Source organism: Hibiscus syriacus, unplaced genomic scaffold, assembly GCF_006381635.1.
Source record: "Hibiscus syriacus cultivar Baekdansim isolate YM2019G1 unplaced genomic scaffold, ASM638163v2 tig00000340_pilon, whole genome shotgun sequence".
NCBI classification, from domain to species: domain Eukaryota; kingdom Viridiplantae; phylum Streptophyta; class Magnoliopsida; order Malvales; family Malvaceae; genus Hibiscus; species Hibiscus syriacus.
The window spans coordinates 13182858-13205848 of NW_024061783.1; the positions used below are offsets into that span (position 1 = coordinate 13182858).

The following is a 22991-nucleotide window of genomic DNA, read 5'->3' on the forward strand; positions in this document are numbered from 1 at the left end:
TTCGGAAGATCGAATCGACAACCGGAACGGTTTATAAAGAGGGGTCGGAACGGTTTTGTGTTTAGGGAGTAAGGAGATTGAAATATAGAGAATTGCACAGTGATTTATAGTGGTTCGACTTTCTCAATCAAAGTCTACGCTAGAACATTTCCCCTTTACAAAAGGATAAAGATGTAAACAGAAAACCTCTCTAAGGTAGGTTCTTACAAGATTGAGCTCACAAGAACAAAATATTTACAAGAGAAAGATGAAATAAGAATGAAAAACTCTTCTCTTGTGTTTGATTGCTTGGATAGTTTTTCTCTTGCTTCTTCAAGTGTCATTAGCTTGTATTTATAGCTTGGAATGTGTTTGAAGTCATATATAGTCGTTGGGGATGTTTTGGAGCCGTTTGGGCATGAGAAACAATTAATAAAATAGCTTGGAGAGTGGGGGGAATCGGTACCCCCTCATGGGGAATCGGTTCCCTAAGTGTAATCTATTTTCGACCGTTAGACAGGGGGAATCGGTACCCCCTGGGGGGAATCTGTACCCCCTGAACAATCTGATTTTCCTTGAAACCTTTTAAAAAGAAAATATTTTTGGCTCGATTAAGGCTCGAAATACTTTGTAAAATTGTTTTTAAAATAGTTTAAGTATAAAACACAATTTTACACTTTAGTAAGGATTAAAATGAACTTTTAAAGACTTAGAGTAATATTTTGATATTTGAATAATTACATCGAATATACTTAGAAAATCTCTTGTAAAATCTTAAAATTCATTTAACTTAATTTGTTATATCGAAACATCAAATGTTTTCAACAATCTCCCCTTTTTGATATAACAAAACATTTGAGTAATTTTAAGATTTTGAAATAAAGTTTGAAATTACTCCCCCTTACTTTAACACTTCTCACTTCTCCCCTTTAACACCTTAACACTTCTCCCCTTTAACACCTTAACACTTCTCCCCCTTTTTGTTAAATCAAAAAGACTCTAATCTTTGAATTTCAAAATAACTTTGAGAGTAAGTAGTAATTTGACATTTTAAAAATCATTTGAAAAATCAAAGCTCCCCCTCAATAATGCATTCCAAATAAAATTTTGCTTTTAGGATCTTGACACTTAAACAAAATTGAATTTCAACACAGAATAACAACATGTTAGTAGCATATGAAATTCAATATATCCAAGACTAAAATACTTTATGCAATACAATTGTTGAATTTTAAGATCATATGCATAAAGTTTTCTAAAAATGTTATGTATTTGAAAAATTTTGATATCAATTATTAGAGAGATATCATTTTTATTTAAACCACATGCATAAACATTTAAATTTAGGTCAAATATTTTTAAAGATTTATAAAATCAATTTATTTGAAAAGTTGATATCAATTGTTAGAGATATATCATTTGCATTAAAACAAATTTTGACAAAAATTTTATTATGATGAACTAAAAATTCTGAAAATCATTACAAGTTTAAATGTTCATCATAATCATCTTTTCAACATACATGAGATTAAACAATGATGCATAATCATTTTAAAACCAAACTCATGCATGCTTAAAATCAAATGAGCAACCAAATAATCCAAATTAAAATTATTAGAGGTTACCCATTCCTTTTTCATGTATGGCTAGAGCATCTTGAATACCATCATTTTCATCACAATTGCTTCCACACACCTATAAGAGACATTTAAGTAGATTTTAGTATCCAAATTGCTTTGGTTCCTTGAACGTTAGTTACAATACCCCTTGTTCCTTTTCGAACCCATACTTGCCTAATTTTAAAACGTTTTCCTTTCTTCAAAGGACAAGTATGTTCCATATGACCATGATAATGACAATGTGAGCATATTGTCATTATTGAACTAAATGAATTATTTAAAATGATTTCTTTTTCTTTTGTTAAGCATTCAAGCTTAACTTTTAAATCAAAATTTTCTTTTTCAAAACTTTCGATTTTTATTTTTGAAAGCTCTAAATCAATTTTCAAAATTTCATTTTGGCTTTCAAAATCTATTTTTGTTTTCAAAAGAAAATCATTTTCGATTTTAAATTTTGAAATCATTTTCTTATATTTGGAGTTCATGGCCTCAAACTCCGAATATAACCTATTAAAAGCATCTTGTAACTCATCAAACGTATATGAATTAAATTCATTTGAGTTAGAAGATACCTCGGGCTCTTCACAAAGCCATTAGAGACACCACCTTTGTTGGTTCTTCTTTCTTATTTCCATGGATTTCCTCGAGCTTATTCCAAAGCTCCTTGGCACTTGAATATGAAGAAACCCCTTTATAGATTTCATGACCAAATGCACAAAATAGCATGTGCATGGCCTTGGCATAAAGTTGAGCTTTCTTTCGTTCTTTGTCACTCATCTTCTTCTCCTTCTTCTTTGGAGAAGAGTAGCCGTTCTCAATTATCTCCCATGCATCAAGATCATTGGATTGGATGAATACCTTCATTAATTTCTTCCAATGATGATAGTTGACTCCATTAAAGTATAGAGGTTAGTCGGTTTGTAGGGAGTCTTCCATGTGGAACGAGCCGGAGGTAGAAGTCATCTTCTCGGTTGTGTCAGGAATTGGTAGAGCTTCTTTGAGGATTGTCTCAAGGTGGTTAAACCTTCTTAACGAGTTAGGCTCTGATGCCAATTATTGGGATTTTCGAAAGATCGAATCGACAATCGGAACGGTTTGCAAAGAGGGGTCGGAATGGTTTTGTGTTTAGGGAGTAAGGAGATTGAAAGATAGAGAATTGCACATCGATTTATAGTGGTTCAACTTTCTCAATCAAAGTCTACGTCCACTACCTTAGCTCCTCACTAAGGATTTTCCAACAAATTCACTAATTTGTTCTTTCTTTTGAGGATAAAGAGTAACCTTACAAACTCCCTAGTTTTTCTGGGCAAAACTAGAACCTTTCCCTAGCTTTTATACGGGCTAAGCTAGAACCTTTCCCTTTTACAAAAGGATAAAAGATGTAAACAAGAAAACCTCTCTAAGGGTAGGTGTTTACAAGATTGAGCTCACAAGAACAAAATATTTACAAGAGAAAGATGAAATAAGAATGAAAAACTCTTCTCTTGTGTTTGATTGCTTGGATAGTTGTTCTCTTGCTTCTTCAAGTGTCCTTAGCTTGTATTTATAGCTTAGAATGTGTTTGAAGTCGTATATAGTCGTTGGGGATGTTTTGGAGCCGTTTGGGGGATGAGAAACAATTAATAAAATAGCTTGGAGCGTGGGGGAAATCGGTACCCCCTCATGGGGAATCGGTTCCCTAAGTGCAATCTGTTTTCGACCGTTAGACAGGGGGAATCGATACCCCCTGGGGGGAATCTGTACCCCCTGGACAATCTGATTTTTCTTGAAACCCTTTAAAAAGAAAATATTTTTGGTTCGATTAAGGCTCGAAATACTTTGTAAAATTGTTTTTAAAATAGTTTAAGTATAAAACACAATTTTACACTTTAGTAAGGATTAAAATGAAGTTTTAAAGACTTGGAGTAATATTTTGATATTCGAATAATTACATCGAATATACTTAGGAAATCTTTTGTAAAATCTTAAAATTCATTTAACTTAATTTGTTATATCGAGACATCAAAATATTTTCAACAATATGTCAGTACTTGAATGGCATATGTATCATTTGAATGTGTGTTCGTCTTCTCAAGTTTGATTCGATGATAATTTTGGAAGTACTCAGCTCAGCTCAACGCTAGATCACATTTGATAGTAAGAAATGGGTATATGTAAGATAAATCAACCATAAATACCAGAATGACTATAGTATATGAATAAATTGAACTAAAAGGAAATGCAATATGTTTTTAAAATTCAGAAACGTCTGAATTACTCTGGAAAACTCTGAAGTAACCGTGGTAGTCATGATTGCTAAATGAACTAAGGAACTTTAATGAGTGAGGAATAAGTAAGTGATTTGGATAAGTCTGGAAAATATGATGAGGTACATAGTGCACAATTCCTATGGGTTATGAACCATAAATCAAGTACGTTGACATTTCCTAATATAGTTGAAACATGAAAATGAAATAAAGACATTTAGAATATTTGTTCGTATCCTTAAGATCTATTCGGTGATGATTCAGAAGTTGATCAATGGACAAGAATTCTTAGTGTTAAAGAGTGAATACACTAGAAGAGTATTGAATGGACTTGTCGATATACAGTAGTCTGGGAATTGTATAACTCAAGTTGTTTGATAATCCGATCGATTGATTTAAATATAAATGTCTTGAATCTTCGTTTCTATATCTTCATCTCACATCACTTCGGTCAGGTCTTAACACACAAGTAACGTTAAAGGAAAAGATTCTGAATACCCCATTTGGTTCAATTGGGCTAAAATCTTATGAATTCAAAGTATATTCTTGAATACCCCTGATTGTTTGGGTAATGGTATCACACTCAATAAATCTGAATCTAGAATTATTAAGTATAAAGGTTCCTGAACATTTTTTATGCACATGAAAACATAGTGGAATTCTACAGTATCAATCTGAAATGTCTGATTAGATCGGTTAGAAATCGATTCTCTTCAATAAGTTCTTGCTCTTGTAATTCGATCAAATTGCACAAGTTCATGTTATCCATACTGATAACTACAAAATGCCTCTGATAAATATTGGGATTTCTCTAGTGTGTTCCTTATATTTTAATATATCGTTTTAACATGAGGTACACTGAAATCTATAGATATGTTTTATGGATACACCGCCTTAATGGTGATGGCTTATAGAATTGTATCATTGTATAAATTGTATCTTGGAGATATAGATTTGTAAAGTAAAACTCTGATCAAGCTGGAAAATTTTTATGGACCTAATGTGACTCTTAGGTAGGCTCTGCGGCCCTGAGATCATTCTCGGGTAGGCCCTCCGGCCCTAAGATGTTTTCTTAGGTAGACCCCATGGCCCCAAACTTTCTTGGGTAGGCTCTCAGGCCCTAAGATGTTCCCTTAGGTTAACTCTTTATACGATGGTTTTAAAATACGAGTTTAAAAAGCTCCACTATAGTATGGTTTATGGGATTTACTGAAATATCATTTGATTAGTGTACCTATTATGATTTTATCGTACTGTTGGAACACACTAGACACCCTATTCGATCTCCTGAAAATGTGATACTATGAATGCTTCCTATGAACTGAGATATTCATGGATTCTATTCGTTGAACTACCAGTGGAAATCTAGATTATTCCAAAAATCGGTATACGTTTGATTAAATAAGAAATGATATGGCTTTCCATTTATTGGCATGTCTTGCAACATCATCTGGTAGTTCTGTATTACTGAGCTTTTCAAAGCTCACTCTATTACTCACCATTGCAGGTTAAAAGAATCATACCAGTGCAACTATCAACATCAGTAAGGGAGTTCTTCCGGCATTGCTTGCAGAGTATAGTACATGTGATTAGGGGGCATGTAGATTGTATTTTGTTTTATATATGAGTTTGAAAAATGTAACACCCCAAACCCGTACCCGACCCGGATACGAGTCCGAGGTGTCACATTGACTTTTCAAACTTTGACTCTTGACAAAATTCAAAGAAAATTTAAAACTTTCATTAAAGTAAAAGCAATTTAGTTACATAATTTGACCACAATAACCAAAATCGATCAGAGCATATTTAACTCAATCAATTAGTACATGCCAACTATATTCAAAATAACAAAAATCACTTAACTCATCTATTTTCTGATCTGAAATCTTGTAAGGGAGATGCTGACCTGTATTGTTCCTTACAGCTTCTATATTCACTTTCGGTAACTTGCGGGTGAAACACTCACACGCTAAGTCGATGACTTAGTGAGGCATAAAGAAAACACATCTAATGGAATTCATACCCACTAATCATGCATGACTGTTTTATGCTATTAAATTATACAACTCATTTACATATACATCAACATATATTCATGTATATTATGTAACAGATACCAAAACCCTATCCACATATCATATCATGCAATTCATATCACACATCATATACATATATCACATACATGTTCTCATATCACCAACCTGTTTATCCTTACTAATTCCCTTGTCATTACTTCAATTCGTCATATGAGCATATAATAATAAACATATTATATATATTTTAATATGCACAATACATACTAATTTCTATATCAATATATACATAAACGCATAGCATCATATCACCATGACATATATGCACTTCTACCATGTCACGAGAAATACACATATCATTATATCAAATTATGTTCTCTTTTCAAAGCCCATGTACACATGTGAGAACTATAGATATTTGAGTCTATAGAGGTTGTGCACTATGCTGTCACAACAGCTCGTATAATTGCACCGAAGTGCCACGTAGAATTGCACCGGAGTGCCGCGTAGAATTACACCGTAGTGCCATATAATAATGTCCATAAGGACCACATATCATTCCTTAAGAATCATATACACATACTAGGGATCAAGTATGTGTCTCACCAGACTTCACACATGTTCCAAAGAATACATATATGTCCCGAAGGACCACATATCATTCCTTAAGAATCATATACATATGCCAAGGATCAAGTATGTATCTCACCAGACTTCACACATGTTCCAAAGAATACATATATGTCCCGAAGGACCACATAGACCCTCGACTCTTGGCATGCCAACTATACCCCTAGCTCTCATGACACATAACATGGGCATTAATGTTAACATACATTCACATATACACATAGTCATGTAGTTCTTTCACATAGCTTATCGTCATATATATCACATATCCCATATTCATAATTTTCCTTTAGGGGGAATCGGTTCCCTCCTGTGGGGGAATCAGTTCCCCTATGAGATTCTGGAATTTTTGGTTCGTTTGAGGGGGTATCGATTTCCCTTGAATGGGTACCGATTCCCGTAGCCCATAAATCATATTTTCAACACGAAATTTAATTCATTTCATCTTAAACACTTCATATTTCAACCTCTTTCATATACTAAACTCAAACACACATACTTAAGCCCATTTGTACTCATTTAACCCATCTTAATTCTCAAAACCCTCTCCTCTTAATGAAATTCAATAATTATACTCAAATTTCAACATGTTCTAAATTCCTTTCTATCACTCCAAATCTCTTAATTCAACTATTAACAAGTCAAATTCAATTTATCAACTTTATTTCAAGATTTCATTCAAAAACTCAAAATCTTTAATCTCTCCTAATTCCACCATCCTTTGTTTTTAAGATGATTTAAGCTTTCCTTAAGCTTAATTATCATCCAATAATCATAACCAAATCCTAAATTCAGCTAAATATCAACCAACAAGAGATCTTACCTTTGCTTATGGCTTCACGGTGGAAAAGAAGAGAATGAAGAAGAGAAGTCTGGAACTCTCTCCTATTTCCCACGTTTATATAATACTCAAAAAGGGAAGATAAAAATCTTTCCCATGAAAAGACCATTTTGCCCCTTTAGTTCATCTATCTTTGCTATTTAATCCAATATTAAAATTCTTTACTTAAATCCCGAGACTTTTAATTTCATTTCTAAATTGAACACAAAACTTTCAAAGTTTGCAATTTAGTCACTGACCCTGATTTGGGATGTTACAAAAAACCTGTTTTATTTCTGAATAATAATAAATCATTTTATGATTTTACATGTTTTAAGAAAAGTTTTAAATTTTCCGCTATTTTTACAGTGAGTCGCTCTGGTGGCCCTAATGTGACACTCCAGATCGGATCGGGTTATCCGCATCGGTCTGAGGGGTTACAGATTTTCTTTTAATTATAGTGGATATCAAATTATGAGATTAGATATTTTCCTTTAATTGTGACATTTTTTAATCGCATGATAATAGAGGAATTGGTTGCTGATTCAGTTGATTTAAGGCGCATGATTGTTAATATTTTCTTTGGGGTAATTGTATAATTACTGCAGTGGCGATTTAGTGTAATTGCTAACAATTATTTTTTAATTGTGATATGGTTTTGGTTTCTTGTATCATGTTTAGTTTTAATCGGATGAATCAATGATTAAGAAATAGTTGAGAAATATTAAAAAATTTAAAATTTTGGTTTCTAATAACATCATTTAAATAATCTTATTATGAGTTACTTTAAAAACCATGACATGGTTAGAAAATTCAATTTTGATTTTCCACTGTTATGGATTATAGAATATATATTTGATATTGATATAATCGAATCAATTTGATTAAAATTTTAATTCATTAATATGTATTGACTTTTAGAGATTGTAGTGCATTAAAAATTTCATTTTTAACCTTTGATTGTTATAGAAATATTAAATTTGAATATTGATATTTATTTTTTAGATGATTTAATTGAAGCAATAAGTCGTTAATGTGACCTCAGTTAAGGAAAATATTTTATTTTATAATATAAAGGCTTTGTACATGTAACTTAAGATATGTTAATATTGATCGACGTAAAGGAAGATTCATAGTTGACATAATTACATATACAACTTTGGTAATAAGCATGTGATAATTATTTGGTTTGATATGTGAGTAATAAATCGGATCAAAGGAAGTGCTCTTCATGTTCTTATTATCAATGTTTGATTACCACATCAGATATCACTTAAACTAAATATTTCATCAAAAGATAAAATATTAATGATGTATATTATATCTTGAAATGAGGTTTAAGTTTAATCAAATTTATTGTTATTTTAGTTATCTTTTAATTTAATTGAAAGATAAAATTAAGAGAAGTTGATTGGTTGACAATATTTATATGGTTTTATATATTGTTAATGCAATCTATGAAATATTACTTTTGATCAATTTGGTTTGCTCAAAATTTTAATTTTGATTGTTCATTATTAATGAAATTATTATAAAACTAATAAATTCATAATTTGGCTATGTCTGTTATTTTAATGAATTTGTTGAAACAAAATATTGCCAAAGTGACCTCTTTTGCATAGATTAATTTCTTTAAATTATCAAGATAATTATGTGTTCTTGTATTTCATGTGTTTATTAATTAGCTCAAAGGAAGTTTAATAATTGGTTGAATTTCCAGCGATAACTGTAGTAATAATATGTGACAATTATAAAATATTTTATGTGAGCATTACATTAGTCCAAAGATTAATCTCTTGTTCGAGTTTATTGTCAATGTTGGATTACTACAACAAAAGTATTGTTTACTATTAATATTAATGTCCAAATACTTGATATTGATGTAATGATTGGTATCTTGAGATGGAAATTAACAATTATTTAATTCTAAATATTAATGTGAGCTTTATTTTTATTTTTATTTTGTTCTATATTCAACTAATTTACTTATTTATTTTTGCTACCATAATATTTGCTAATATATAGTTTATACCCATGCTTAGAAAAACAAATCTCAAGGAATGAAAAATGAACTTACATAAGTTTTTGGTTGTATGAACATGGACCTGCCACTAAGGAAAAAATAATTTGCACCTCTCATGGAGAATATCATCCTTAATTGGTAGAAGAGATTTTATGAGGTGTCATTTGCATGAATCTAGTGGTTATGAAGCACAACATTTTTAGACGCTTTTAGGGGCGCATAATCTGAAAAGATTACTTAGGCCAATGGTTTCTTTTACGAAATTGAGAATTGTTTTTCAAAAAATAATAAGTTTGAAATAACATTGCTTTGGACTTCTTTGATGTCTATAAAATATAAGGGTCAAGGAAACGCAAGGGGGTACATTATGAATATGTTTCATATTACTTTAAGATTTAAAACACTTAAGATTGAGGTTTTCTAAAGAATTATTTGTTGTTACGATTTTAGTATCACTTCCAAACAGAGTTCAATCAACTCAAAAAGAAAAATGAATTCTATATGAGCTCATTTTTCCTTGTGCGCAAGAGGAAGAAAGATTGAAGCATAATACATTTGAAAGCACTCATTTGAAAAGTGCATATAAAGATAAAGACAAAAAAGAAAAAGAAAAAAATGTAGTTGTTAAAGGTCTAACTCAAAAGAAATAACAATATTTTACAAAGGGTTTGTTCTCTTTGTAGTAAGTTAGGATATATGAAGAGAGATCAAGCTCTAAAATAGAAAACAACTACTTTGGTTGTTTTGAACGATCTAAGGGTTACAAGTTTTGTGATCTCATAGTTTAAAAAAATTAAGATGGGATCTATAACATTATTTTTTAGGATATTGAGTTTGGAGGGAGAAATAAGGTTTTAGGCATTATTTTTTAGGATAAATTAGATTACAATTCAATTCTCATTATCACTTTTGATGATATTCATGTGTTTATACAAGTCATTAATCTAGAAGTGAATCTAGAACATCAACAAGATAATGTTGAACAACTCACTATTTAAGATGATAAAATGTTCGGGAAGAACAAATTCAAAAATCTTAAAGAACAAATGTCATTAAGAAGACTCACGAGATGAGAGAAATGTTATTTAGATGATTATCTTGTATTTCTCCAAGAAATAAGGATGAAAATGGAATGATGGAAAACAATCCAATCAACTTTCGAATTTCATAAAAGCTTTGGCTCTTAAAAGTGGATTGATGCCTTGTAAGAAAAGTATAAGTCTATACAAGATAATAAATTTGAGAACTTATCTCATTACCTGAAGGTGCAAAGTTGATTGGTTGTGATGGATATTTAAACCAAGATGGATGCAATTGGTGACGTTGAGAGGTATAAGACATGTCTTATATTTAAATGATATACTCAGAAAGAAGACATTAATTTTACAAATACTTTCCCTCTTGTTTCATTGAAAGACTTTTTCAGGATAACCATGATAACTTTTACTCACATTTTACCTTAAGTTACAAAAGTATGGGCTTAAGTATGACTCTCTTCAATGATATAACAAATTTCATTAAGTGATTATCTCGTTTGATTTTGAGATGAAATTGGTTGATGATTGTATATACTGCAAGTTTAATGGGAGTAAACCAAGTGATATCCCTTATTGTCAAAAGAAATAAATTTAGTTTTGATCAGTGCCCTAACAATGATTTTGCAACTAAGGAAATGTAAAAGGATTTCTTATGCTTCAAAAATTAAATGGCGAGTTTAATGTATAATCAAATTTATACGCATTCAGTCGTAGTGTGTGACTTTTGGGATATTAAGTAGATAGTTAAGCAATTTGGGTATGAATAATTGGATAGCATCCTAATGATTTGTATGATACATTTTAAAAAAAAATATTACATGTTCACATATTGAAGGTCTATTAAGTAAAAGATCATCATGTTTACGAACTGCAACTTATTAGAATATGGATGAAAAAAATTATCACATGGACTGTTAATTATGGATTGAATAAAAAATTCACTTAAATTATTTTGTGACAATAAATTTGCAATCATTTATTTCATATATAACATGAACATCTTAAAGTTTAAGCACATAGACATTATGATTTTGTTGTTAAAAAACATTCATAGTGGTTATATGTTTATAGGGCATATTGATACAAACTCATGATTGCACGCTTACTATGGAATTGTCACCCTAGGTCTTTCATGAACACACTACTCATATGGATGTAATTTCATTTAAGGATATTCAAATTTTAGTGGGAGTTTGTAATTTTAATGCTTGTTTGTTATAGACACAATTTCAATTACTTCAGTTTAAAGATATTTATTTTAAGGTTATTTTCTACGTAAATAAAGTTTGTTTTAGTTTATCCATGCTCTAATTTTGGTAAAATTTAATTTCACTAATGTTTAAAGAGGATCAGTTGGAAATATGCATGTCTGGTTAACATTGCATGTAGTTTTCATGCTACACTCCGTGATTGATTTATGTCATTTGATTATGTTTATATACGTGTTCATTGATGAGTCTAATCATGAGTAATACGACGAAGACCGCTCTGATCTTATATGGATATTGTTGACGAACGAGATTGTTATAGAATACCAATTATATGATAGCAAATTTTGAGATCATAAGGTTGTATATTTGTTAGTAAACATATATATATATATATATATATATATATATATAATATAAAATGCTATCATAATTGTGAGAGATTGTTGGATTAAAATTTATAATTGTGGGCACATATGTATAATGTACAATGCTATTATAAAGTATGACAAAAAATTAAGTGACCAATTATGTTACATGTTATTAAAGTGTCATGAAATTAAAGTGTAGATACCATAAGTTGTATTTATAATTTAATGAGGGACAGAATTATAAATATTTAAAAGATTGACCCAATATTTAGTCTATATAAAGAGGTAGTGGTCCCAATAAATAGGTTAACTTGTATTACTTGTATTCAACAAGGTACGTTTCTGCGTCTAGTATTTTAATTCTTGATGATTTTGTATGATTAGATCTGATTAATTTTTTATATTTATTATGGTTTAGTTCTAACAAATCAAACTCCATTAATTCTTTTGGTTTTGGCATCCATTAAAAATTCCCTTGTAATCTGCACCCCAAGATGAAGATTGTTGGGTGCAAAACCTTCATACGTTGCCGAAAACACAACGTCCTCCATTTTTCTAACAATCGAGTTCAAAGCAGTTTCCTTTAATGTTTTGTTGGAACAAACATCGGAGATCTCAAGAATTTCAAGAACATTGGAGGCGTTCAATGAGCTGAACATGTATCTTTCGCAGAAATCTTGCAAGTTGGGAATATCGTACTTGTGGGACGCCTCGAACAACGAGTACGCATGTTTCTCCGGTAGAGTAATTGTATCACTTGGTGGAGCTTTGCAGCCGTCTGAATCTAGCATGTTCCTGAATATCTCTGATCTTGCTTCCTACAATTTCTGTAAATCAGTAATCGATGAAATAACGATTGTCAATTTGTAATTCTATGTGAGATAATTAAAGTCATAACGAGGGAAGTGATAGAAAAAGAAAGTCTTTAATCCCTACTTAGTCATGATAGAGAATTATTTATAGTGATTCTTAGTTGATAGCACCATATATAAAGATTAAGGTAATTTTTAAAAAAATAATTATGTACTAAAATAGAACAAAAATAACAGTTCCTCTGTTCTAAACTATTATTTTTGTTATAGTGATTCTTAATTGATAGCACTGTATACATAAACTATTATTTTTGTTCTATTTTGATACCTAAACTTTATTAAAAAAAACATACTTAACTTTATTTTGGAACCTAAACAAAACAAAAATAACAGTTTCTCTTTCCTGAATTAGACAGACAATCGCAACCAATAAAAGAATAATCGTCATCCATAATTCTCTATGAGAGAATTGAAGTCATAACAAGAAAAGTGGTGAAAGAGAGAAGTCTTTAACCCCTGCACAATCATGATGCGGAAGTATTTGTAGTCATTCTTGGCTGATAGCATCATATATATATATATATATATATAAAGATTAGGGTAAACTTAAATTATTTTTTTTTTTCTGTTTTGATATTTAATGTTTTTTTCAACTTTTAAATCATCACCGGAGATATAAATATATATATTTTGGTAAATCTCAAACCACTCTAATCTTGGAATTTAAATGATAAAACTGATTTGGCGGCCCTGAAACATGATTATCCGAATAGCATTTAGGTATTAAAGAGTATTAAAATTTTTAGATACCCATTTCTAAATTTCTAGATTTGCCACTAATATACAGAAGCATGGAGTGGGACAGAGGAATTCTATTCATGATTATCCTAATCTTCTCATATATTAAAATATAAAAAGAAAACAAAAGAGAGGGAAATACAAGTAAAGCCCTGTGAGCTGGCATGGAAGGACCGTCGTTGCCAGGTTTGAGCTGAATATCAGTGTGAATTTGATCTCTAAAAGCCACTATAAGTCCACTCAAGAAGCTTATTTTCTTGGTTAGATCTTCTTCCATCTCCTTCATGTTTGCTATCCCCTTGCTAAGATTCCCAAGTGGCTGTTGCTATCACCCAAAAACAAATCACACACATTGAATTGCAGTAGGAAGAGCACATAAATAGACCTATTGATCCGTAGTAAAATTTGTAACAGGAACATGAAAACATCTATTGACCCGTGGTCCGAAATGATCGAATGCTTGAATAAATAGAGTAGGAAGAACACATGAAAGAAGGTGTTGCTTGCCTTGCAAGAATTTGGTGAAGAAGATGCTGAAGTTGATTTACAATGATGATCAATTTCGAGCTTGTTCATCAAAGTGATTACATTTATGGCACCTTCGTAGCAGGCCCCGCATATTGTATTCCTTGGAGGCCTTAAAATGAATGGCATTGAACTACAGATGAACAATATTAATCCATTGTTGCCTTGAACAAAGTTGCAGAGGAGGAGGAAGAAGAAGAGATTTTGCAGAAAAAGTTTATTATTTGTTGGCTGATAATGATGGAAGTTTGTTATACCATATTTAATTGATGTTGATTAACATGATAAAGCAACTAACATATGATATGGGGGCTTTTGATGTTTTTCTTTTTAATTTTTGAATCAAATGAAAAAACCATCCTTTCAAAGGAAGAATCAAGTGGATGAATGATTTTAGAATGCTAGGAGAGATTTGTATTCAATCGCGAATGGATGGGGAAATTGGTTGGAAATGTGTTTAGAGTGAGTTTCAACCAAATAGTATTAAATTGGTTGGGATTGTTGTTATATTCAATTGAGCCAAAACTATATATTAGGGGTATGGAGAAAGTTTGTCATTCATGTGGTTATATCAAGATTTAGATATCAGTTGGTGAGGTAGAAGTGGAGGTCTCTGCTTGGCGTGATTTATCATTGAATTTATTTTCTGTTATACATAATGATGATGTTGCGGATGAGTGTTGGGCATAAATAGTTAAGATTCAAGAATTTGAATTTGTATGGTTAAGTTCGAATCTTATCAGCGTCATTTTTGGTGGACAATCTCTAAATTCCTATGTAAATCTCAATTAGATCTTAAGTATTCCCCGACTCTGGATTGGGGAACCACCTGACCTAAACTTTTATATTATAAAAATAATACATAATGATGCTAATGAATCCGATACAAATGTAGGATAGTTATTATTGAACACATTCATTCATTCTTATATCATTGCTGGTTACTATTGAATATAGGCACACTGGAGAGTGATAGGCGTATAGTTGCATGTACAAAGTATGTATGCATTGTCAATAATTTAAAAAATTATGAATATATATTTTTATAATTAAATTTATTAAAAAATATATATAAAACGATTGTTTGTTAAACTATGTTAAAATAAAATTTTCACAGTTAAAATTTTGAAAATTATAAAATAATTATTAAATTTATCAAATTACTAAAAATATTATTAAATTATAGTTTATAAGTTTTAATTATCATTTCATATTAATTTATCAAAATTTATAAAAGAAAGGAATTGAATTTTCCCTACCAAAAATTAGGGGAAAGCAAAATTCAATTCGAAAAAACTCGAATCGAATTGAATTCGATTTAAAACTTCATAAATTTGACTCGATTCGATTAAAAAATATTTCAAGTTCAAATCAAGTTATAAAATATAACTCAAATAGTAACTCAAATAATTCAAAATTTTAATAATTAATGGACTGATTTTTAAATTTAAATCGAGTATCTCGATTTGTATGATATATATATATATATATATATCACATATAAAAAAGATATAAAGATATATATATGTATTGTAAAATCATTTAAATTAAAATAAAATGATATTATAATATTATAAATATTTTTAATTAAATTTAAACAAAAAAAAAATTGAAAAACTTGACTCGATTCATCTCGAAATTTTTTTAAATCAAATTTAAATTATAAAATATAACTTATTAACTTAGTAATTCTAAATTTTTTAGTCGGCTCGATCCAAGTGTCACCCCTATCCAAAACCAGCTTATCACTGCAATCTACAGAAGGGAACCGAAGCTGAAGATTTATCAGAGAATGGAGGCGATGAAATCAAGACGAAATGCCAGCAAAAGGAAACCCTTCACTGATCTCAGCAACACAATCCCGCCATCTTTGCCTTCTTCACTCTTATCTTCTTCAATCAAACCCCAAACCAGACCTTCACACTCTTTGCCTCTTAAACCCCTTCTCAACCACAACCGCAGTGCAGATCTTAGTTCTAACGCCAATATAACTACAACCAGACACCCCATCTATGATAGTGTTCACAATGACAAGAATTATAAGAAAGACAAGGTAAAAAGTCAATGTAACAAGTTAAACCCTAGCTCAGCCCTGTCTCCGCCGCCCAAATCGCCTTCTGTTTCAGGTGATTTTGATAGGTTCTCGGATTTTTTTTCTGGGTTTTGATTGAATTTAAATATAGTGTTTTGGGTTTGGAGTTATGGGCTTTCTAGGGGTTTTTAGTTCCTTCATTTTGTTTTGATGTTTTAATTCTAAAAAATTGATTAACAGTTTCTCATCAATGGAGCTAAAAAAGTTATTCTTATTAGAAACCATAGTTGAAAATACACTATGGTTGGTGATATGTGTTTCCTTAACCTTTTTTGATCTCTAGATTTATGAATTATGCTTGTATTATTGGTTGGATTTATTATATACATAGTTTTGATTTTAGGTGATGGCGATTCTGTAGTTTCTGAGCTGTCTACAGTTTACAGCAGGAGACGTACTGCTGAAAAAAGGAAGAATAAAGGGAAGGAGATTATGGAGCCTTTGAGTTGCTCTCTTGAAACACGAATGTCAAACTTCAGGTGATTTCCCTTTAATCAGGCTTTGTACTTAGTCCTTGGAGAACAATTAGTCTTTGATGACTCTAGAAGGCGAAGGATGATTAAAATGTGTTAGCATGGTTTTTTTGTTTTAAGGAGCCATATACTAGCAATTACTTAACAAAGTTTTGTTGATCAAATTACCAATTTTTTTGGGGTTTTGATAGGTTGACCATATTGGATAGTAGAAAGTAGAGAGATAAAGTCCTGGCTTAATTGTTAAATTGGTTTAGCTAATTTAATTTAATCTTTTATCTTCCATATCTTCCTTTCCATGTCATTATTATCTCTCTCTGGAGATATTGGCTGATGAGCTGAAAGTCAGTTTTGTTTTAGATGCCTGTGTTTTCCTTGTGTTTTTTAACATCTCTTTCTGTAGGTTATGCGATTGATAAGGATAATTAGTAAGTATTTTAATATAACACTAACTCTTAGAAAGTTAGATAGATAAGGATAACTAATAAGTAGTTTAGTTTAAATTAATTACTTGTTCTCACCTACTGTATACATTTATTAAACTTGTAACTTGTTTTTGATGAATGTACGACAGTGAAGTTTTTCACTTTTCCTTACTTTTGTCATTTAATTTATTTCGTCACTTAATTCCTTTTACTTCACTTTACATTAGCCCTATTTTCAACATGTTATCAGTTAGGTGACCGATCCTTCACCTAAATCTAGCTGATTTTTTTACCCTAAATCTAGCCGCCGATCATGAATTCCGCCACTTCTTCATCGGAGGTCACTTCGGAATTCCTTGTTAATTCGCCCCATTCAAACCTTTCTGATGTTTCTTCAGCCTCTATCACCTGTCACCGATTGAATGGTGACAATTATATCGCTTGGTCCCAATCTGTCCGCCTTTATATAACCGGTCGGCGCAAACAACAATATCTTTTGGAGACCACACCAATTCCCGCTGTGACGGATCCTGAATATTCAACCTGGCTAAGCGAGAATACCATGATTATGTCATGGCTCATCAATTCCATGATTCCTGCTGTGGGGAAAACTTTCTGATGTATGAAACAACGGCTGAAATTTGGAGTGCTGCAAAGACGATGTATTCGAATCTGGAAAATACTGCTGCTTTATCTGGAAAAAGATTTCGGACTTTTATTGACAAACAAATGTGGAAACAATTTTGTAAGATAAAAGAAATTGGGATGTCCTAAACGAAAATGCAATAACATAACATCGGTTGAAGGTTCAAGTAAAGGAAATTGTTGTATAACATTGAAGGAAGTAGATGGGTGGGAAAATAAAGTTGCTGGAAGTAGGTAAATTAACGGATAGAAGATCTACAACTGGTTATTGTTCATTTGTTTGGGGAAATCTGGTTACTTGGAGAAGTAAAAAACAGGCGGTGGTGTCTCGAAGTAGTGCAGAAGCAGAATTTAGAGCAATGACACTTGTAATTTGCGAAGGAATTTGGCTTTAAAGAATGTTAATTGAGCTTGGGTTATGTGGTAACAAATGGTTTGAACTTCAAAGTGACAGTAAATCTGCAATATGTATTGCAAAGAATCCAGTTCATCATGACCGAACGAAGCATGTGGAGATTGACAGACATTTCATCTCTGAAAAGGTGAATGGTGGAACAGTGAAACTCAATTATGTTTTAACGAAGAATCAGTTAGCAGATATTCTCACCAAAGCACTTCCCAGAATTACCTTTGATGAGATTATATCCAAGTTGGGTCTTTTCAACATTTACTCGCCAACTTCATGGGGAGTGTAGGTTATGCGATAGATAAGGATAATTAGTTAGTATTTTAATATAATACTAACTCTATTTCGTCACTTAATTCCTTTTACTTCACTTTATTAGCCCTATTTTCAACACTTTTCTTTTAAAGTCAATTTTATTTTCTAAACCAACTTTTATTTGAGCAGTGAGATAATGACTTTCGAACAAAATGCTTCGAGTAACAAAGTTAAAGATCTTTGAATTATTGTATGTTTTGATAGCATGTCCAATCTAGCTATTTAAATTACAGTATTGCATATTCAAATATTTTATTTCCTTGACTCATTTATTCATCTGTGATACTTTCTGTTATCAATGTTAACCACTATGTTCCCTGTTTCATTAATCCAGAAGATCTCTGTTGCTTAATGTTTGATCAGATTATGATGATCTTCCGTTGAATGCTTGCTTTCCCTTGGTTTCCTCTATCAATGGTGTTTCTCCTTGTCTTTAATGTAGAAGAAAAGATATGGAGAAGATGATATTGGTCTCTCCAAATCATGCCGTATGCCATTTAGAAAGGTTCGTTTAAAGATTCCCCTAGTTTCATTATCTAATTTAAACTGAATGAATAATCATGCTACTGATCTTCGGTTTGTGAAATTTTTTACACTATGGTTAAGAATGGTATCGAGAGCATTTTTGCTTTAGTTACATTGTTACTAATAGTAATTGTATGTTGCTGTTTACTTTTGCATCAAGTCATATTGCACTTTTTTCTTCCATTCGCATATGCATACCCGAAAATATTATTATTAATATAACATTGAACCAAGCTCGTTGGTTTATGTCATTATCACAGAAACAACACCGAGAGAGGGCTGAGGTAAACTTGCTCCAAGATTTCATTGACAAGCAGAGAGCCTATTTTGCGGAGATCGATGCATTAACTTGAAGAGGAGGTAGCATCAGCTGGTGAGTCAGAATAGATGGGAAAAAAAAGGTATATAATTGAATGATTTAGGTCAATAGAATTTAGGTGCTCTAACCCTATAGTCTTCATCCGCCTGGTTACCGACAATTTTCATGTGATAACCAGCTTACCTTACCAAGCCATATTTGATGCTTGAGTAGTAGTCTAGTTTACAGCATTGTTAAATTGTAGTTGACGGTTGGTTAATCTATGTGAAGCTAAATTGAGGTTCTTACAAAGAGTTGTGTGTTGATGCCATGTTTGATTTGGAACTGTGAATGATTGTTATCATGTTGTTGAGAAACTGGTTGTCAAATAAAATCAAACAGCAAAGATACAACAGTAATTCCATGCATTTCTTATGAAGATTTTGGAATTTTGACCATTTCTTGTGATTGTTGATAAACATTGAATTGTATTACCATTTATTTTTATTCCTTTTTTGTTTTAAAGCAGCCTCTTATGCTCTTTTGGATCCTTCTAGTGATTTTACCCCTCTAGAATATTAGGAAATTTTATTTATTTATTTTAGGATTAAGTGGTATTTTAGCCCTTTAATTTGTACCGTATTAATATTTTGGTACCTGAGCTCTTTTAGTTCATGATGGCCTTAAACTTTCCTTCCTGAAGCATGTTATTTCGATATGGTTTTCCGTTATAAAAAATGCCATGTCATATTTTATAAATGTACCATCTGACATATAATATATTAATTTCGAAAAAAAATTAAAATCATAAAAATTATAGATTTAAAATGTTTTAAAATTTAGAGAAATTTTGTATTTTCCTATTTTTTTTTGTTTTTTTAAAGATAATTTTATGGAGATTTTGAACGTAGCATGCTAGATGACACGTTCCCGAATTTCATATATTTTTTAAGGTAAAATACATAAATGGTTATCAGATTATAGAATATTATTTTATTGAGTTTCTCGACTATTAAAAGTTGTAAAACAGTCTTCCAATAATAGACTTGTTTTGTTGAATTCTTCAACTATTAAAAGTTACAAAATGATCATCTGACTATATATTATGTTACAAACTCGTCATTTCTCATTAAAAAATTGACGGTCGTTTGAGTTAGATGTTAATATGTCGATTGAGACATGATAGTTGTTTGAGATAATAATATTAGATTTTATTATATCTTAATCAGCAAATTAACGTTAGTTGAGTATGTCGTTAATTTCTCAACGGAAAATGATAGGTTTGAAACATAATGAATAGTTGGGTGACTATTTTGTAACTTTTAATAGTCAAGAGACTCAACAAAGTAACTTCATATAGTTGAGGGATTATGATAACAGTCGTTTTGCTATCAAAATAATTCTAGCTTCTTAAATAAAAAGGAAAAGGTAGGATAGAGAAGCAGAGTCGATACACAGGTACTGATTTTTTGTGATTTAGTAAAACTTTTTGATTTAGAGGAGGATAGAATTCCAGATGAAGTTAAAAAGATATAATAAAATAATTAATTATAATTTAAAAAGAATAAAATAAATAATAATAAATAAAAAGGGAAAATAATAAATAATAGTAGTAAATACAAAAAGAAGTTTTTAAAAGTTGTTTTTTTTAAATAAAAGATAAAAATTAAATAAAAGAAAATAATTAAATAAATAATCTAAGAGATTGAGATAAAGAAAAACTTATAGCGAAAGCTGCCTCAGACTTCAGCTTTGCCTCAAATTTCTCGGATCATCGAAATAGATTTTTACTTCAAGATTCACGTCGGCTTATAAGAACAATTCTTCGTTGCCAACTCGGATTGTGTCGTTTCAACAATAACTGATTTCGATCTCAGTTTCCTCTTAGCAAACAATTTTGCTAAGTGTATTCTCGGGAAGTTGAATATGCTTCAAGAAGAAAATCTTTCTTCAAACGTTAACCATAACAATATCCGAACAAATGTCGAAATTGTTTTGATTTGAAAAGTAAGCTAAAAAAACATAGAGAAATTCTGAAGCGATTTAAGTATCTTACACTTCTCACGTTTGGAATTGAGTCTTCCCTTTAGTCTTCGACTTGAAAGAAAATTAGCTAAGTATGTCATACTTAGCATAATTGAAAAACATGCGAAAAATAGAGAGAAAGCTTGAGAGAAAAAGAAGATTTTATTCTCATATGAGAGAGATATGTTTCTAGGCTTACCCTGAGAGGATATTTATAACCTTCAAATTCCTAAAAATAAGCTAAAACATCTTAAATCCTAATTAAAACACTTAAAACTATTTAAACTAAAATACCTAAAAAATAATATTTAAAATAGTATTCTAAATCCTAATTAAACTAAAATACCTAAAACAAAGATAAAATATAAAAATAATATCCTAAAACTTAATTAAAATACTAAAACCTATTTAAACTAAAATACAAAGATAAAATATATTGTTTAAAATATTATCCTAAACTTGAGTTTAATTCAAATCCGAATTCCAGCCAACTTTGATTCCGAAAATAAAAAAATGCAGAATTCTGTCATTTTTTTGCAATTTCCAGAATCTGACATTCTGCACAGAAAATGAATCAAAATGAACAATTAAGCCACAGAAACCAATGATTAAAGAGTAATTTAAAAGTAAAATATTAACTAAATTAAACACTTATCCAATTCCCTCTCACTTATTCAATGCTTATCCTCAAGCAATCATCAAATAATACATCAAAATCACAAGTTGCCATCTTCAATTTCAATTTATTCCTTAAACTTCCAATCGAACTAAGTCCATGATATTTTCCGAATTCAAGTAACAATCAAGCAAAGGTACAATCAAGAAAATTTTAAGTAAGCAAGATATCTCAATTAATTGCTAACTTCAATGAAACATGACTCAATACCTCACAAAGATTAAAACATATCCGCTCAAAGTGTTTGAGGTAAATAAAATCGCTCAAACCGAAACTAACCAAAATATTACCATAGGCTTGGAATCCAATCAAGTCTCCACTACGAAAAATGAACATAATGTAATAATCAAGTACCGAAACAAGAGATCAAAATAATTAAGAACAATCCACGAATTAACATGAAGCGCAATGAAGAACAAAACAAGGAAAAAGAATAGATGAAAGACAATTGAAGCGATCGATTTTTCCTTATCCTTTTTTGTTTTTTTTTTCCGAACAAAGGGTACTTTTTTGCTATTCGAAATAGTGAACAACTTGTTTTTTTTGAAACATTGAATTTTTTTCGTGGAACAACAATGATACAAGATCTCAAGTCTCGGCAAGGGTGTGAAAAGAGAGGAAAATTAAAAAGAAAGGTTTCAGGTTTAATTATGAGGTGTAAAACAAATAAAGGGAAATAGGCTCAAATGTGGTTCACTAGTGGATATATAAACGAGTAGGCTTTTTCGGAAGAGTGGGTTTATCCTAGGTGCCCTATCACATTAAAACATTATGTTTAACATGTAGTCTTGATATGCATTGTGATTACAAGTTCTAGAATATCCTAATTAGTTTGGCACACACAAGTCAAACAATGAGCAAGAAAGAAAATGTATGCTCGTTAGGCTCAAATCTCACAAGAAAAATTTATATGCATTGAGTCAGGTTAATCTCTATCGACAAAAGCATGAAATATCAATACTCAACAAAAGATTCACCAGCTATATCAATCACCAATCATGCAAATTAAA

General features: G+C 30.8%; 2 protein-coding genes across 4 annotated transcripts; one reads left to right on the forward strand and one right to left on the reverse strand.

Moving 5' to 3' along the window:
- Positions 1-12394: 12394 nt before the first annotated feature.
- Positions 12395-14280, reverse strand: LOC120198884 (BTB/POZ domain-containing protein At3g56230-like). The gene is made up of 3 exons (XM_039200131.1): positions 14084-14280; positions 13719-13895; positions 12395-12784 (listed from the first exon to the last, which is right to left on the reverse strand). The coding sequence occupies exons 1-3, from the start codon at positions 14228-14230 to the stop codon at positions 12395-12397; spliced, it is 714 nt and encodes a 237-aa protein (XP_039056062.1). The 5' UTR covers positions 14231-14280.
- Positions 14281-15821: 1541 nt separating this feature from the next.
- On the forward strand, positions 15822-19652 carry LOC120198894. Of its 3 annotated transcripts, none has more exons than XR_005523405.1 (4): positions 15822-16227; positions 16537-16672; positions 18821-18962; positions 19243-19652. XR_005523405.1 is itself a non-coding variant. In XM_039200139.1 (4 exons), exons 1-4 carry the CDS (start codon positions 15894-15896, stop codon positions 19268-19270), a joined length of 561 nt encoding a protein of 186 aa, XP_039056070.1. In that variant the 5' UTR covers positions 15822-15893; the 3' UTR covers positions 19271-19652. The 3 variants fall into 3 exon arrangements, 2 of the variants coding, with proteins under 2 accessions (XP_039056070.1, XP_039056077.1); XM_039200139.1 differs by having other exon boundaries at positions 18900-18962; XM_039200146.1 differs by having other exon boundaries at positions 16573-16672; positions 18900-18962.
- Positions 19653-22991: the final 3339 nt, after the last annotated feature.

What these genes read in the sequence shown, in the direction of transcription:
- LOC120198884 (XM_039200131.1), bottom strand. Translation starts at nt 14,230, where the DNA reads ATGCCATTCATTTTAAGGCCTCCAAGGAATACAATATGCGGGGCCTGC. An exon ending in CTTCACCAAATTCTTGCAAG is followed by an intron (nt 13,896 to 14,083) that starts GCAAGCAACACC and finishes TGATAGCAACAG; the next exon opens with CCACTTGGGAATCTTAGCAA. An exon ending in CAGCTCACAGGGCTTTACTT is followed by an intron (nt 12,785 to 13,718) that starts GTATTTCCCTCT and finishes CAGAAATTGTAG; the next exon opens with GAAGCAAGATCAGAGATATT.
- LOC120198894 (XM_039200139.1), top strand. Translation starts at nt 15,894, where the DNA reads ATGGAGGCGATGAAATCAAGACGAAATGCCAGCAAAAGGAAACCCTTC. An exon ending in CAAATCGCCTTCTGTTTCAG is followed by an intron (nt 16,228 to 16,536) that starts GTGATTTTGATA and finishes TTTTGATTTTAG; the next exon opens with GTGATGGCGATTCTGTAGTT. An exon ending in ACACGAATGTCAAACTTCAG is followed by an intron (nt 16,673 to 18,899) that starts GTGATTTCCCTT and finishes TCTTTAATGTAG; the next exon opens with AAGAAAAGATATGGAGAAGA.